At 39.5% G+C, this 16,093-nt stretch overlaps 1 protein-coding gene across 1 annotated transcript; it reads left to right on the forward strand.

Moving 5' to 3' along the window:
- Nucleotides 1-9,501: 9,501 nt before the first annotated feature.
- LOC141764854 (uncharacterized) lies at nt 9,502-16,088 on the forward strand. The gene is made up of 7 exons (XM_074630505.1): nt 9,502-9,650; nt 10,789-10,911; nt 11,554-11,695; nt 11,804-11,912; nt 12,711-12,801; nt 13,432-13,617; nt 14,991-16,088. The coding sequence occupies exons 1-7, from the start codon at nt 9,614-9,616 to the stop codon at nt 15,116-15,118; spliced, it is 816 nt and encodes a 271-aa protein (XP_074486606.1). The 5' UTR covers nt 9,502-9,613; the 3' UTR covers nt 15,119-16,088.
- The last annotated feature ends 5 nt before the right edge of the window (nt 16,089-16,093 follow it).

Genomic DNA, 16,093 nt, shown 5'->3' on the forward strand with positions numbered 1-16,093 from the left:
TGCTGCTTTATGCAAATGTATGTATATATTTATTATTGGAAATCAATTAACAACACAAAACAATGAGAAATATTATCCAGAAACCCTCACAGGTACTGCATTTAGCATAACTCGTGGGTACCCATAGAACCCATTTTCATTCGCATATCTTGAGGTCAGAGGTCAAGAAGGGACCCTTTTGAAAATAGCCATGACTGTTTTTCCTCACCAAAATTTAGCGCAAGTTTGGAGCGTTCTTGAAAAGCTATTATGACATGGTTGGTACCAATGGATTCCTTAGTTTTTTTCTAGTTTCAAATGATGCCAGTTTCTCCACTCTAGCTTTAACTGAGCTCGGTATAACCTCCGGAAGATCAATTGCGTTATGTCATGTTATTGACATGGCTTATAATACATATTGTGGGGGTTAACAGGAAGTCAGCACTTTAATTATTTAGATTATTTAAACTTAATTAAAATGGTAAAACAATGAAGTACCCTTACTGAAAACTAGACTTCTAGACATGCAGCCCCAGAACTGTTTAGTCCTGAAACTGCAGCTTCCTCTATTGCAGGAACATGCTACTTGTGGATAATCTGATGGGGAAATTTCTCTTAAAATGTTAAATATTAAACCATGTAAACCATTTTGCCAAAACAGAACTACTGTATTTGCAACCTAAGTTTAAAAAATACAGTAATGGTTAGTAACACAGGTGCTAGAATATCTTGGAAACACAATATCTATCATCTGCAGGGCAAAGTAAAGAGTTAAAACATGAACTTTCTAAGTCTGTTCCCACAGTTGAGCTGCACAGTGAATAAAAATAGCTCTTGGCCCTGACGGAGACCTTCATCTAATCAGTCATTATTTTTGTGTGTGGGGACTTCGAGTGTGTGACATGTTTCTGTTCGTCAGTGTTCACATTTGGACATAAAACCAGCTGTTCACACCAGCTGGAGGGCGTGTTAACATCCTCTAACTGCATGAGTCAAGCCAGGATTCAAGGTTTTTATTTTTTTTTGAGGAAAATTCTTAGAGACGTGGTACAGATCATGTAGCCTCTTAGGAGAGACGCAGTGTCGCAGGAGAGGGAGTCAGAGAGAGGAAGTGGCCAAAAGCAGGGGAGATGTAGAAAAAGAGAGAGAGAGAGAGAGAGAGAGAGAGAGAGAGAGAGTGGAAGGGCACAAAGTTAGGGGGGGTCTAATCTTCAGTGTGAGTCATCCTTAGTGAAAACGCTGTGAGTTCCCACAAGGGCAGCTCTCAGTGAACGCCATGTGAAAAGGGCACGACTGTCATTCAAACACCGTAATCCTGAACCCCTTCTGCACAGCTCGGTGCGTATAACAGGAGTTAGCACAACGTGTTTGTACATGTGCGTGAGAAATAGGCCTAAATAAATGAGAAAGAAGTGTGTGTTTAGCCTACCTGTGCTTGTTTGTGTGCCTAGGAGCAGGCGGGTGATAACGAGAGGTACAGTGTCTGTCACTGCTTTGTTACTATGGTTACTGTGACTTGACGGCATACTCTCACTTCTTGTTTCATTTGGTCGTGCCATGTAATAAACTCCGGTGGATTCTGATGCAAGGCTGCATGTGTTGTAAAACGGCTGGGTGAAGACCTATAAGGACCTGTTTTTATAATGTTCAGGGTATACAGGGTTCTTAAATGTTCTCACTTAAAAGCTGCAAATGTAATAAATTAAATCGTATCTCAAGATTCAGTGTCATTATTGTAAAACTTTAAGTGATCTCAACAACTGGTGGACAGAGCTGCTAGCTTGGCTGAAGACTCTTGTTTCACTTTTACAATGCAACAGAATTAAAAATGGATGGCAATCCTCATCTCTTAAAGGAATAGTTTGACAATTTCCTTTCTTGCTGAGAGTTACATGAGAAGATCAATATTGGTCTATAGCATGTCGGTTAAATATGAAGCTGTAAAGCATAAAGACTGGAAGCGGGGGAAACAGCCTGGCTCTCTCCATAGTTCAAAAATACGGCCACATTAACACCTCTAAAGCTTACTAATTAACACGTCAAGTTGCTGCTGGTTGCCTGGCAACCTCATGGTGATTATAAGGCTCTAAGAAGTTGACATGCCCTGTTCATGGATGTTTTAAAGGGACTCTATGTAAGAATCAGAAAGTGCTTGTTAACGGCGACACCTGTGGCCATTAAGTCAACAAAAGTCAGCGTCAGCTTGTGCTCGAGCTCGCGCTCGCAGCTCTCTCTACATAGACATGAACGAGCATCGGTCAAAACAGTGAGGCGACACACGTCAGCTAAAACCACGATATCACTCTATATTTCACCTGCTTGGCAGTAATGTTAGCTGACAGACGTAGGTCTCTCCATGAATCAATGCTGATCCTAGTGTTGGCTTTTCCTGCATGCACGTGAGAGGTGGAGCAAGTGTGTGAGTGAAGGCAAGCAGGCAGAGGAGCAGAGTACAGCAGAGACTCCGGGCCTGGAGACCAAAGCTACGGTCTCCCCTGTCTTCTGACCACGGTCGGGAGGCCAAAGCAGGAAGAGTTAACACTGTTTTGCAAGACAGGCTTCACTAGATATAACTTTGCGGTTTTGGTGCTTCCGTGTAGTTTGTGTTGGAGTCTTGTCTGAACAGCGTAGCCACACTCGAGCGCGCATGGGACACCGACCCGCAATGATTTATACGTGTAAGAAGTTACAAACAGTACCTTTAAGAGATCTGGATGTAGCGGCGCCAAGTCTTGCTGCTAATTTTACCCAGTGAGTGTCCAGTATCCAGCTCTTAAGTTAAGTTAACATCAACCATGACCATTTCCCAAACCTAACTAAGTGGTTGTGATGCCTAATCCTCACTTCCTATGAAAATGGAAGTTTATTCTAAAAGGACACCATGCATGTAAAAAACATATAATGACACGCCGTCCCTAGTCCGTCAAAAAGTAATGCAAGAGGGGTATCCATGCGTCGGTCTCCGATGCCGAGGGGCACTGACCAAGTGGCGGTATTTGACGAGTTGGAAGTGTTGAATTCAGAGATAATGTATAGCTTACTCACGCCTCAAAGCTTTTGCAGACGTGTTCTCAGCCTGCAATCAGAAAGCGTTAATTGTCAAATTTGAGGGTTATTAACAAAGTTGCAGATACGAGTTTCTGGCTGCACAGATAAGAAATGAAACAGAAAAGCCTTTGTTTTAAGTTTTCATAACTGAATTTGAAGCTCAGCAGGGAGTCTCTACTTATCTGTGATGTTGAATTTAACTGACACTCTTCAGTCACGCCGAGGGTGTTTTAGTGGTTAGAAAGGCTTCTTGGATGTAATGAAAGCTGCCTGTGAGAAAAAGTCTGCTCTGCCTGCTGAATTGTCCTTCAAGAAGACACTTGCTGAATCCAAATGTGTAAACTCAGCCCTCAGACTGTAGTTTTTTGTAACCTGAAATTGACTGAAGTGCTCAGTATGTCTGTGTGTCTTAACAAGGACGCAGACGAGTGAGACTGAATGAAAAGGGCACATGGGAGATGCCTTGTCGCCCCATTCGTTGCCATGGACACCACAAGCGCAAAACATGACAGGAAGCAGAAACTGAACATGTGCACATGATCATACATTTACTATTTACCACTCACGAGGCAGATGAGATGATGCTTCTATCTCATCTCTAATAGTAGAGCTAGGGATGTTTCCCCCCCCCCCCCGTTCTTACACTTGTTGCAGATAATATGTCATCATTTCCTCTCTTTGATCTGGCTCTGATAACTCCTGCTGACGTTTAGCACATTCATAGTCAACGTGCCATGAACAAAGGGGAATATTACAACTCAATATGAGGGCAGATTCCTGACAGCCTGAGGACTCCCAAACCTCGATGGAATATTTTAAAAAGCAGCTCATTACCTAATAATTAACCAACTAGACAAACTTTTTGTTTAATGCACTTCCTTTTTTTGTTTTGTTATTTGTGCTTTTATCAGGGAGTTTGCTTCCTGTTCTTATGTTTCTCTGCTTCTCAGAAACCAATGTGGCGGTTCTGCATATTTTGGGACAAAACAACATTTACTTTTCTTTTACACAGCACGATTAAGCTTTTATTCGTTTCATTTTGTATCTGATTATAAGATACATTGACATTTTGATGTGGGTATTATGTAAATTTCATTATTACAGAGTAATGTACTTTATTAAAGCTGAATCTCTGTGTTTAATGTGCTGCTATTATATTGCAAAGTAGAGTTGATTCGATGATCATTCAATGATTCGACTGTATGGTCATTTTGGAGGCTGCAGTTTGTGGTGTGGTTGAATTGAATTCAACAGCACCAAAAAATTAACTAACTAACTATGAAAGTAGCATTTATTGCAGCACTGCTGATCAGATTGCATTAGTTTCGGTTTAACGCCACTAATTTCTTTAACGCATTAACGCAATCGATCTTTCGGAGGTTGTAGCGGGCTCCGTCTTAAAGCTAGAGTGAAGATACTGACATCATACTGAAACTAGAAAACTCAAGGAATCCATTGATATCAACCCTGTCATACTAGCTTGTTGCAAAGGAGGTTAAATAACGCTACAAAGTTACGCTACATTTTGGAGAGGAAAAACTGTCATGGTCATTTTCAAAGGGGTCCCTTGACCTCTGACCTCAAGATATGTGAATGAGGTTCTATGGGTACCCACGAGTCTCCCCTTTACAGACATGCCCACTTTATGATAATCACATGCAGTTTGGGGCAAGTAATAATAATAAATATATACATACGTTTGCATAAAGCAATGCATATTTGCCCACTCCCATGTTGATAAGAAATACTTGACAGATCTTCCTTTAAGGTACATTTTGAACAGATAAAAAAATGTGCTATTAATTTGCGATTAATCGTGATTGAATATTTAATTGGTTGACATCCCTAATATATATATCAACTATTTATAACTAACTTGAGCACAGTGAATATAATACATAAAATAATACTGCTGCAAAATGGGAGAGCAGATGCACAAAAATGTGTCCGAAGGCAGAAACATGCTTTTTTTTCCTCAAGAGAGGAGGCAATTTGTAGGGATGTCAGTCTTTTGCTAAAAGGAAAAACTCGTCTTGTTGATGTCAAGGAGGTCAATCTGTTCTGAAACACTTAATTGTAAAAGTTCTGTGATCGTGGCAAGACCAGGACTATGTGTGCTGGCTCATTAACAATCCACTGACATGCTAGCGCTGAGGACACCAGCTGCTGTTGTGCAGGCAGCTGGAGCTCGCCTGCTTTCCATTCTTTCATGTGCATAACCATGGTGACGATGCGTATACTGTGTAATCACAGCGTATAGCGGTTGATAATGATTATGATGACATTCAATAAAAGTAATTTGATACACCTTCCGTTTTTTTATCTTACCACCCTCTGTCATATTGAATCAACAAGCTGTTTCTCATTCGTGCCCGGTGTCTCTCTTCAGTCCAGGAGTTTCTAAATAACACTCAGCATCACAGTCACCAGTAATGAGAGCGTGGGCAGCATAGCGCCTTTACTTGGAACAGTGCCATGTCCATTAACTCTCTTCTAAAGTCACCAATGCAGGAAACAAAGTTGATTTCCTCTCCTTAAAAAAAAAAAAAAGAAAGCAACTGTGACTCATTCATGCCCCAGTCTGTCCTCCCTGCATGCTTTCTCTCTCCCTCCATCCCTGCTTTCATTCCTCCCTCCCTCTAACTGTGTCCTCAAAACACTCCCTAACCAAATAATCAAATGAGTACGACGTAGCAGGTTGCCAGGTCCCGGGTCTGCTTCTCTGCTTATCTCCCTCTCATTATGTCAGCAGCAATGTCATGCAAATGTGTGTTTGCTCAGAAAAATGCCAAAGTCGCAACGACAGAGTGTGAGGAGTATGACCGGGAGACTCTTATCCTTGGAAACATCTTCCGTCTCATCGGCTTAGTTTATTCATTTTCTCCTTAGTTTTTCACCTTGTGCTTTTTTATGATATGCGATTGCTTAACAGACAATGTGGGATAATATGACTCCTGGTTTTGACCCCATCCACTCATGTTATAGGCTGCTGTTTTGGCATTCATCACAGGTCATGTATCTTTGGCTACATGCCTAAAATATAATTGTTTTAACTGCAGGGGGTGTTTCTGCCAGACCAGATAAATATGTGTGAAAGTGTAATAAACAGATGAGCACTGCAGGGGGAACTACCAAGTAGAGGACGAGCACACTGTCCAGCATACGATCTGTGGGCAACCTCAAAAACAGATGTTCAATGAAGAGATTATTCTAAATATATATAATAATAATATAATATTATTCTGCCACCTGAAAAGTGGAGCATAAGACCAATAATAAAGTGCAGTGTGCGCTGTTTGATTTCAAAGTTGCTCTGAAGTCTAGAAGAGATATTTTTAACAATGGATGGTTGCAGAATCACCTTGGCAACAACAAGTAATTGCACCGCAGAAGTTAATTCAAGTCATTTTAAGCCAAAGCAAAGGACACATTAGGGATGTGATAGAGGTTATGCACACCCAATTTGACTGTTATCAGGCCATTAAATAGGTGTTATCGATTGTTTTAAGCGTATTGAACATAAACTAAAACTTCTTTATGTTTAGGCAACAAAACTACTTTGTTGAATTTAGGTAAAAACATTGTATTTTAGCTTAAAATAACTGTTTCAATTCTCCTGGGTGAAAAGCCTGTGTTTTGTGTCCCATCCATCGCTTCCGACCTCCACCCTATATGGAGTTTCACACTGTCTACACTACAGCGCCTGACTTCCACTTCTGCTCCTATCATAATTACTACGGTCGCTAGAGGTCACTGTTATGGTCTTTTATACCGTCGTTCAGTGATCTACCATATCAATACATGATAAAACCTACTATCGGCTGTAGTAGGCCCCTATTGACCGACAGCTATGGTGCTTATAGCGACCGATAACGCCTGTATGGTAAATATAATTTGCTTTCTTATTTTGTTGCATGCACCGAGATATCATGTGTAGGCAAAGTCAGTAGCCTACAGTTTTGTGAATCTAACGACTTTCAGTCACCATTCACATCAGTCAGAATGAACCGTATGTTTTAAGAATATGTTGATCAATAATATGTGTTCTCTTGTTTTGCAAATTATAGCTGCAGTGGGTAGAAATGGATCAAATATGATTAAGCAAAGTTATTTTTTTAAAACTTTAATCACTATATCCTGACAGTAGAGCATGAGAAAGCAGTTGAGTCCAACATTGTGAGTCAGCATCTCTCTCTCCGTCTTTGGAGCAGTCGGCTCTTCCTTTCAAATGAAAATGAGAGGAAAAGGTTAACATTCTTCAATTTAATATTTTGGTTCAGTGAATACCAAAGACAGGCATCCATAGACAGCCATTTTTATGGGATTTTAGTTTGTAATGTGTGCTGCACACTAATGCATACTGTACAATAGTGGACGAGCTGTACATTTTTCAAAAATGGCAGCGACTCATTAACATCTCAGTAACTGCATGAAGGATGGAGAGATAAGAAAAGTATTCATTCCCATTAGTTGGAAAAGATGGATATGGGGATTAAGCAGAGAATGACAAACCAAGAAATTGCAAATCAAGCAAACTGCAGGAATAAAGGGATGCAGTGAATAGTATTTCAGGGCCATGGATATGGATGATATAGGAGTGGTACGATTATTTTCATTTAACTGAGGACACCTAGTGGTCAGTTAATGCTGCTCAACACTGTTCACAAGACCTCACATGCTTTTCATTTGCACATACAGGTATTGCATTGTCCAAACTTTAAGTTTTAACACCTGCTATTTCTTTGAATATCACATTGACTCTGGATATCAGGAGGTGAAATATCAAAGACAAAAGAAAGGGGAATGAAAGGATATAGTGAGAGGAAAAGTAAGTATCAATAATTGTTTCTCAGAGTTTGAATCTTTTAAGACAATGATTTGAACCTCAGGGTGATAGATAAATACTGAGGCATACAGACCTACTGGCAGTTTTGCATGTCTTGTGTGTATTAACAAACTGTGTAAACCTTAACGCTGACATTTTCTTTCCAAGACAACAATTATTAGATTGATTCCCTAACTTCCAGCTAGCCTTCGGTTTCAGTCCATTCCACCTATGCATGAAAATTGGTATGTAAACCTGCAGGGAAATTAAACTCAAAAAAGGTAGTCTCTAACGTAACTAATATATGAAATTAGTCTTAAGTCGTTTGCATTTCCTCTTTTTATTTTCAGCATGTTTTTAGGGATGTTACTGCAATCTTGTGTTACTGTATAACTCATTTTAGCAAAATGTACTATTTCTTGCTTCTAGTTATTGATTAAAGCTTCTAGTTTTTTCAAAATATTGACATTTATAGACTAGAGCTGCAATGATTAATCAATTAGTTGTCAAACTAATTAACTATTTTGATAATCGGTTTGAGTGATTTTTCAAGAAGAAAATGTCAGATTTCTCTGATTCCAGCTGCGTAAATGTGAATATTTTCTGGTTTCTTTCCTCCTCTATGACAGTAAACTGAATATCTTTGAGTTGTGGACAAAACAAGACATTTGAGGACATCATCTTGGGCTTTGGGAAACACCAATTGACATTTTCATAATTTTCTGACATTTTATAGGCCAAACAACAGATTAATCGACAATTAAATAATCGTTAGTTGTAGCCCTAGAACTGACTGCTCATTTCTTGTATTTGTTCATGTACAATAGTTAGTAAAAACTGTGAAACTAATGCCCATTTGTCCACATCCTATAGACCAGGGGTCTGCAGCAACCTCTACTATCAAAAGAGCCATTTTAGGCAAAATCAAACAAAAGAAAATCTGTCTGGAGCCGCAAAACATTTGAGCATTGTGATGAAAGTAACACAGTTTATAGTCTAAGTATATAGTATATAAGTCTAATGCAGTGAGGGCCACAGTGAAAATGTATGATGGAGTATTAGGGCCAAAACAATCTGAGATTTACAGAATAAAGTCATAATATTACGAGAAAAAAGAAAATAACATGTAAAATTACTACTTTATAATATTACGACTTTATTCTCATAATATTACGACCTTTTTTCTCGTAAACTTATGACTTTATTTTTGTAATATTATGACTTTATTCTGTAAATCTCAGATTTATTTTTTCTCCTAAATATGGCCCTAATACTCCATCGTACCGTCGTACCATAGACCTACAACAATGATAAATAAAAATGAAAATGTAAACAAAAAACAGTTATTCATTTCCATTTCTAATAATCCACATGGAGCCCCTGGAGAGGGACTAAAGAGCCGCATGTGGCTCCGGAGCTGCAGGTTGCTGACCCCTGCTACAGACAGTCTATGGAGCATCTATGCTGTAAAATATGCTCCCAGTACTCAGTAAGCAGCAGTACATATAGTAGAGTCATCTCCACACAGTGGTACTCCATCCATCCATCCTCTCATCCTCTTCAGGGTCATTAACCAGCAGCTCTCTGGCTCCATCTTGTGGCCATGCAGAGTGAGTGCATCTCAAAGTGAAGAGCGGTTCCTCCGTTTTGCCAGATTGCGATTCTGTGCCAAGTTGAGCTACACGTCAGTAGGCAACGTGTACTGGTGACTGGACGTGTGCAGTGCGCGTCAGGCGGTTCCCGGATGCACCAAACAGAAACATGGAACGGGTGGTGGTGGAGGTACCGATCAACAACGGTGAGATACATTACCACCTCCACGTCTAACGCGCCTCTCAAAACACACTTTAGATATTAACATCTCCTAATCTCTCTCTCGGTTCGTGCGTAAAATGCTCCTCCTCCTCCTCTGACGCGGTTGAACGTGCTGTAGCTCCTCTGTGGGGCTATCAGAGCTTCTTTACGGGCTGTATGTGTCTCGTTTCTTTGTGTTCATTCTTGTAGTTGCAGGCTCAACCGGCTGCTTGCACTTGTACACAGGAGGAGCACAGCAGTGACAGAGACAGAGCTGCTGGTATCTGTCAAACAGCAGTTATGAAACTGACAAACTACTGTCACCACTAACACAGGGCCTTATTTACTCCCCATAATTACAGAGATTAGATTACATTACATTAGAAACTTTACTTTCATTGCACAGTGTAGGCCTACAAGTAGGCTGCTGAGAGGAGGTAATGCACTTCTGCATCTTGCATGATGTAAAATAATGCACTGTGATTTTTTTTTTTACTAAATGAATCCCACTTGCAGTCTTATTGCCAGGAAGTATAATAGTTATGGTCCAGTGATAACAATGGGTTTCCTAGGTAACAGTGGGTTCAGCACTAACATACACCCAAGTTGGATTTGGTATCTCTATAATAATATATAATACAATTTATATAATATGTATATTTTTAGTATTTCTTCATCCTGTTTACATTCAGTTTTCCCATCTGAAATACTGTCATCAACTCAATTACAAATTTACATTACTTTTTTATATTTACTTATGTTCATATTTATTTTAACTGCAGTATTTTATGCCATAGATTATCATTCTGCTTTTACATTTACTTCTGTTATTTCCCATTTTATATACAGTATATACATATTTTATGAGCATTGTTGAAGGAAACTGAGACCAAAGATTTTCATTGCCAATGACTGCTTTGCTGGAATTGACAAATGACAAATAAAGCCTTAATAATAATAATAATAATAATAATAATAATAATAATAATAATAATAATAATGTGATTATTGGATATAATTTATTTGAGATCAGAGGTCAGAGAATTTCTGAACCAGACCCTCCTCAGTGTGAACGATGGGTTCCCTATTCGTTATTCTAATTTGTCTAAGTTGTATCTATTCTATTCTATTCTCAACTTCAGGTTATTCCCTCGCCGGCCCCTCCACAGCCCCACGAAAGCGCCAGGTGCGTTTCTCAGCGCGGCATGACATCATCCTTCTGCGGGAGGTCGTCGGCCAGAACCCCTTTGCCTCCAAAGAGCCAGGTTAGTCCTGTTTTTAAAGGGCTAATCCGCCTGGAAACACTGTAAATACTGTTTAAACGCAGAGAGCTGCAGCTCCAAATGTGGACACGTCAAAAATATTTCTTGTGGAGCTACAACGACATTTAATCCAGGGATAATTCAATATCTATCTAAAACATTAATAGCAACTTTTATTTTAAATTTTTTAATTTATTACTCAAACAGTAAGGGGGTTTCTTCTTCTTCTAGTCTGACACTATCACAACATTCAAATCCCACCTCAAAACTGGCCTATTCACTATAGTGTCCATCATTCTGTGTTTTATTCCCGTGCATACGTCTCTGCCTAAATGTCTCTTGTTATGTCTGCTGTTTGAGTATTTATTTTATCTTTGTAAGATCTTCCTTGGGTGTCCTGAAAGGCGCCATCAAATAAAATTTATTATTATTATTATTAGTAATAGTAATATTGTTATTTGAGCTGCTGTTTTGTCAGACATTCAACATCATACAAGAAGAAATCCATCACATAACAGGCCATCGTGTCTAATCAAAGGAAAAACATGATGTGCTTTGAATAAGAGACATATGAACACAGACACCTGTGTTTTTATGAGCTACAAGGTTAACGGCCTATATTCACAAATCATTACTCTTCACCAGGACGGATCTGGGCCCGTGTGGGGGAGATCATCACGGCATCCCTCCAAGATGAAAACTTTGAGGTGGATGCCAGGAGGTGTAGGGAGAGGACCATGCTGCTGCTGGACTACTACAAGAAACAAGACTTTCCCAGTCTGCGCAGGTTGGTTCAGTCACTAGGAGATGTTTCCTCAGTAAATAACTGGATGTGTTGGAGATGTGCTCGGCCTTACCGAAATGTTTAATGTGTGTGTGTTTTTGGTGTGCTCAGATTTGGAACAGAGAGGTTGTACGCCCAAAAAGAAGATCTGCTCCATGAGGTGTTGGAGCTGGAGGCTGAGAAGGGGCTCCTGGCCAGCGGGGAAAGCACAAAGTACCAGGTAGGTGTTGTGTTAGCAGATAGAAGAGCAGGTAAACATAAGTGACACCACCAAGAAATGTATCTTTACAGAGGGTATTTTGAGCTATTTTGAGCCTCCATCACACAGCTTCATGCTGCAACGTCTTTATTTTGTCAACAGCAGTACATCTGAGTTACAGACATTGTTCTTGGTCAAAGATTAAATTAAAGTTTATGATTCATCACAACTGAAAATATGTGAATGTTAAAACCACAGATTATTGTATAGTCCAGTGGCTCTAATCCTTTTTAAATTTAGGTGGTGTAGAAATGAGGACATTTGTTTTGAATTACAGTTTTTTCCTCCACGGTGAGGAGCATAGATCTTTCTCATCCTATGATTTGAAGAAAAATATGTTTAATATCTAGAGTGTATATCAAAAATCCTACCCAATAAACAAAACATAGCAGAAAGAAAAAAAAGTCACAGAAATAAGACCATAATCATTTGTATATTTAAAAATATAATGGAAATTATTAATTATTCAATGAAAATGAGAATAATGATGTAAAAATGATCATTCCTTCTGATTTTGCAAAACATATTGCAATTGCAATATCAGTCAAAATAATCGCAATTGGATATTTTTTCAATATCGTGCAGCCCTACTTATATAGTAGCCCTATTGCTGCTGCTACAACTACTCTAGTACTGCTATTATTTTGACAACTTCTACTGCCACTGCTGGTAACAGTTGCTGCTGTCACTCATTATTCTCATTTTCTTTGTTCTTATTGTCGTGGAAGTGATATTTAATTTTGTCTTAATCTTTCTTAGGATGATGAACTGAGAAAGCGAGCCATGGAAGAACTAAGTCTACCAGAACAGGACAAACCCATCATCACCATCACACAGACGCCCACGGCAGGTAAAAACAGATTCAGAGCCTTTGTTCAGAGCAGACATGACCAGACTTGATAGTTGATAGTTGAAAGAAAATTCATTCATTTCTGACTCCAAGGGTCATTCCATAATTTTATCTGGCTCAGAGGCAAATCACATTTTGTTTAATCATGGAATATGACTCAGTAAGTCATGTGCACGTGGTGAAAGATGCTGCCAAGAATTAGCGAAGTGAGCCACACTGGTGTCACAAATACTCCATCACTTTTTTTTCAAACTCCTGGCATTATAAGATACTGATAATCCAGCATAGATAATGCAGTATCTAGTATATACTGTGGGGAAATAGGAGATTTGAAAAGATTTTCATTCATTTTGCACCACTGGGTTTGGGTTGCGGTGGCAGCAGGCTGTTAACATTAAAGGACCAGTGTGTAACATTTAGGGGGATCTAAGATAAAATAAGATAAGATATTCCTCTACAGGGGAGCGAGTGTTTCCTACTCAAAATAAAGAGACTTTGGTGTGTAAGCAAGTATTTGCCCTTCCCAAGTGTCTTTCAGCAATTACTCCCTGCCAGCTCTGTGGATGTTGCTCTGTAGCTGACTTCTGCCTTCAGAAATTAAACATTGTGACATAATTACTGTCACAACAGAACCAGAAGAAGAGCGCGAGGAAATAGCAGAACATTCAGCGGCACCTACAGCCAAGAGGCCCTGCCAGTGCTGCTGCCAGACCTACTCCGAGATCCTCAGCTTCCTGGAGAAACGCTCAGAGGCGGAGCAACGGCTACGAGAGGAGGAGCTTGCCCTGCGCCGGGAGGAGCTGGAGATTCAAAGAAGTAGGATTTTCATTTAAAAAGTGTGATTTTAAATTCAAACTTGTGTAATACATTTCCGGGTTATTTCTATCTTCCAAAATGGATTTTCATTAGTTTTAGAAATTAAAAAAGACAAAAAATACTGACAGGATGCTTGTGATCTAGCATTTTTTGTCACAGCTGTTTAAGATTAAGTTATTATGACATTGGGCAATAAATGTCCTGTCTACTGATGCACTGTATTCATTCTAAGGATGTAACCATTAGTAAACTGGCTCTAAAAATCACAGATTTATTTTCAAAATTGTTCTCAAAATGTTCATAAAGTTTCAATTAAAGTTAGTTTGATAATCATTCTGAATTTATATTTCATTTAAAGAAAGAAGAAGGAAAGAAAATAGGAAGCATTGCTTTAAAGAGGAGCTTTTATGCTCATTTTCAGGTGCATACTATTTTGGGTTTCTACTAAAACATGTTTACATGCTCTAAAGTTATATTTCTCATACCGGCTGGGCTGCAGCGCCTCTTTTTACCCTCTGTCTGAAACGCTCCTCTCCCCTCCTGAAAAGCCCAGTCTGCTCTGATTGGTCAGCTGGCCCACTATGTTGGGATTGGTCAACCGAACCAAACTCTTTGGACTGCGCTCCAGCTCAGTTCTAAGACTGCATTCAGGCATTGCGGTGTGGGAGAGTCATTTTAATGGCCCATTGACTGCGACGATTAACGTGTTTTGTTCCGTCATGGCTGGGTTGTACAGCTCCCGATCGCCGGTTACGTGATTGGCCTCCGCAACGTGGCGTCGGGTTGTGTTTCTCCAAAAGTTTATTCTGTTTCTACTTTCCACCGCAGGCCGCTGCGTTTTTTTCGTCACCCCTGTTACAACCCAAATATACTATCCTCATTCAAAATGAATGGGAGGACTTTTGGTTTTTGTGAGCTTAACTAACTAATTAACTGCATCTTAACTAGCTTTGTTTTAGGGTGTGTCAAACTACCCTCTGGGCAGGCATTATGCAAATATGTTACTTGGTGACATCACCACTTTACGGAAGAAAATGCGGGACTTCAAGCAAGGCGCTTCAGGCAGTTCAGGAGCAGTGTTTCTGTGGTGGAGAATAACTCCCTTTGCTGTGGACTTTGGGCTTTGTAACTTTGCAGACCTTTTTACATGCACAAAAAACGATATAACCCACTAAAGGAAAGGGAAAAAGCACAAGAGCATAATAGGTCCTCTTTAAGAATGAATATCAGTGAATTAATTTATGAATATTAAGAGACTTGTGCAGTTATAAATGTCAGTTGAAAAGGATCAAAGTTTTGTTTAAACTGTTATGCTGTCATCATCCTCAGGGGGCATTAAATTACAGATTTAATTTCCCTTTTTTCATTCTCAGGTAAAATCAGTCTGGAGAGGGAACGTGTGGGAGCTGAGAGAAAAGAGAGGGAACGGAGATTTGAGCTGGAGAGCCAAGAGAGGCAGGTCATCTTGGACCTGCTGAAAGAAAAGGTGCTGAAAGGCTGAAAAACTCTATCACCTGCATTTTAATGCCATCGCTTAAAAGAAGTCAAAGCATGAAATACAGGGGGGGAAAAAAAAACATAGTTGACCGTTTAAAAGAGGAAGGAAACTAAGGAAACATGAAGTAAAAGGATCAATGGTTGTAGGTTGTTACATGCAGGTCATTGTAAAATAACCAAACAGAAAGGAGGGCGGTAAGGTTGGGAGTGTCTGGGTTTATGCTGGCATATACTGAATGTTTGTCTGGTGCACAAAGTAGCAAAAACAGACCTGCAGACAGTGTTGAAAAGCTGCAATCTTTGCCTAAACCAGCTGCACCGAGCTGACCGATATATCCCAATAGACACTCCCTGCATTTATTCCTCATAGCAAAGTCTGCATGAGGATTTAATAGTGCTGCCAATGCTGGAATGTCACCTAACAAACGGTATGCAGACAAGGGTGTGGTGCTGTGTCTTAGGTGTGGTGATCCCCCGAGCCAAAACTGACAGACAGGATCGCCGTGTTTTTATGTTCATGCTGTAAGGTACACCGTTCCTTTTGTGGTGGCAGGATGAAAGAAATCGATGAACAACTAAGAAAAGCTGTATATTCAAGCAGTTCACATTGAAGTTATGGTGCAGCTCGAGCTTTTTAAAAGGCCTGTAACCATATTAATGATTTTACACATGCTGTATTCAGCCACTTCTTTTTTCAATTTGAAGACATTTTGATTAAAATAGAAGTATATTTTAGTTAGTTGACTGTGAATCCACTGTGCATTGACTGGTAAGTGCTTTTGTACTGCAAACAATACAAGCCATTAAATGTGTCTATGTTCTATAGATATTAGAAACACCTTTTTTAACTAATGTCAATGTCACATGTTAGGTGTGCTACTGTCCTTTTGCTACAAGATATATAGTCAAATGTATGTCCTCAGTTTAATTTGTTATACCCAGGTATATAACTGTCAAATAAACATGGAATTCATGACTG

This window comes from Sebastes fasciatus, chromosome 3, assembly GCF_043250625.1.
Source record: "Sebastes fasciatus isolate fSebFas1 chromosome 3, fSebFas1.pri, whole genome shotgun sequence".
Taxonomy (NCBI): domain Eukaryota; kingdom Metazoa; phylum Chordata; class Actinopteri; order Perciformes; family Sebastidae; genus Sebastes; species Sebastes fasciatus.

Coding starts and splice junctions, on each gene's coding strand:
- LOC141764854 (XM_074630505.1), top strand. CDS start 9,614: ATGGAACGGGTGGTGGTGGAGGTACCGATCAACAACG. Junction 9,651..10,788: donor GGAGGTACCGATCAACAACG/GTGAGATACATT, acceptor TCTCAACTTCAG/GTTATTCCCTCGCCGGCCCC. Junction 10,912..11,553: donor CTTTGCCTCCAAAGAGCCAG/GTTAGTCCTGTT, acceptor ACTCTTCACCAG/GACGGATCTGGGCCCGTGTG.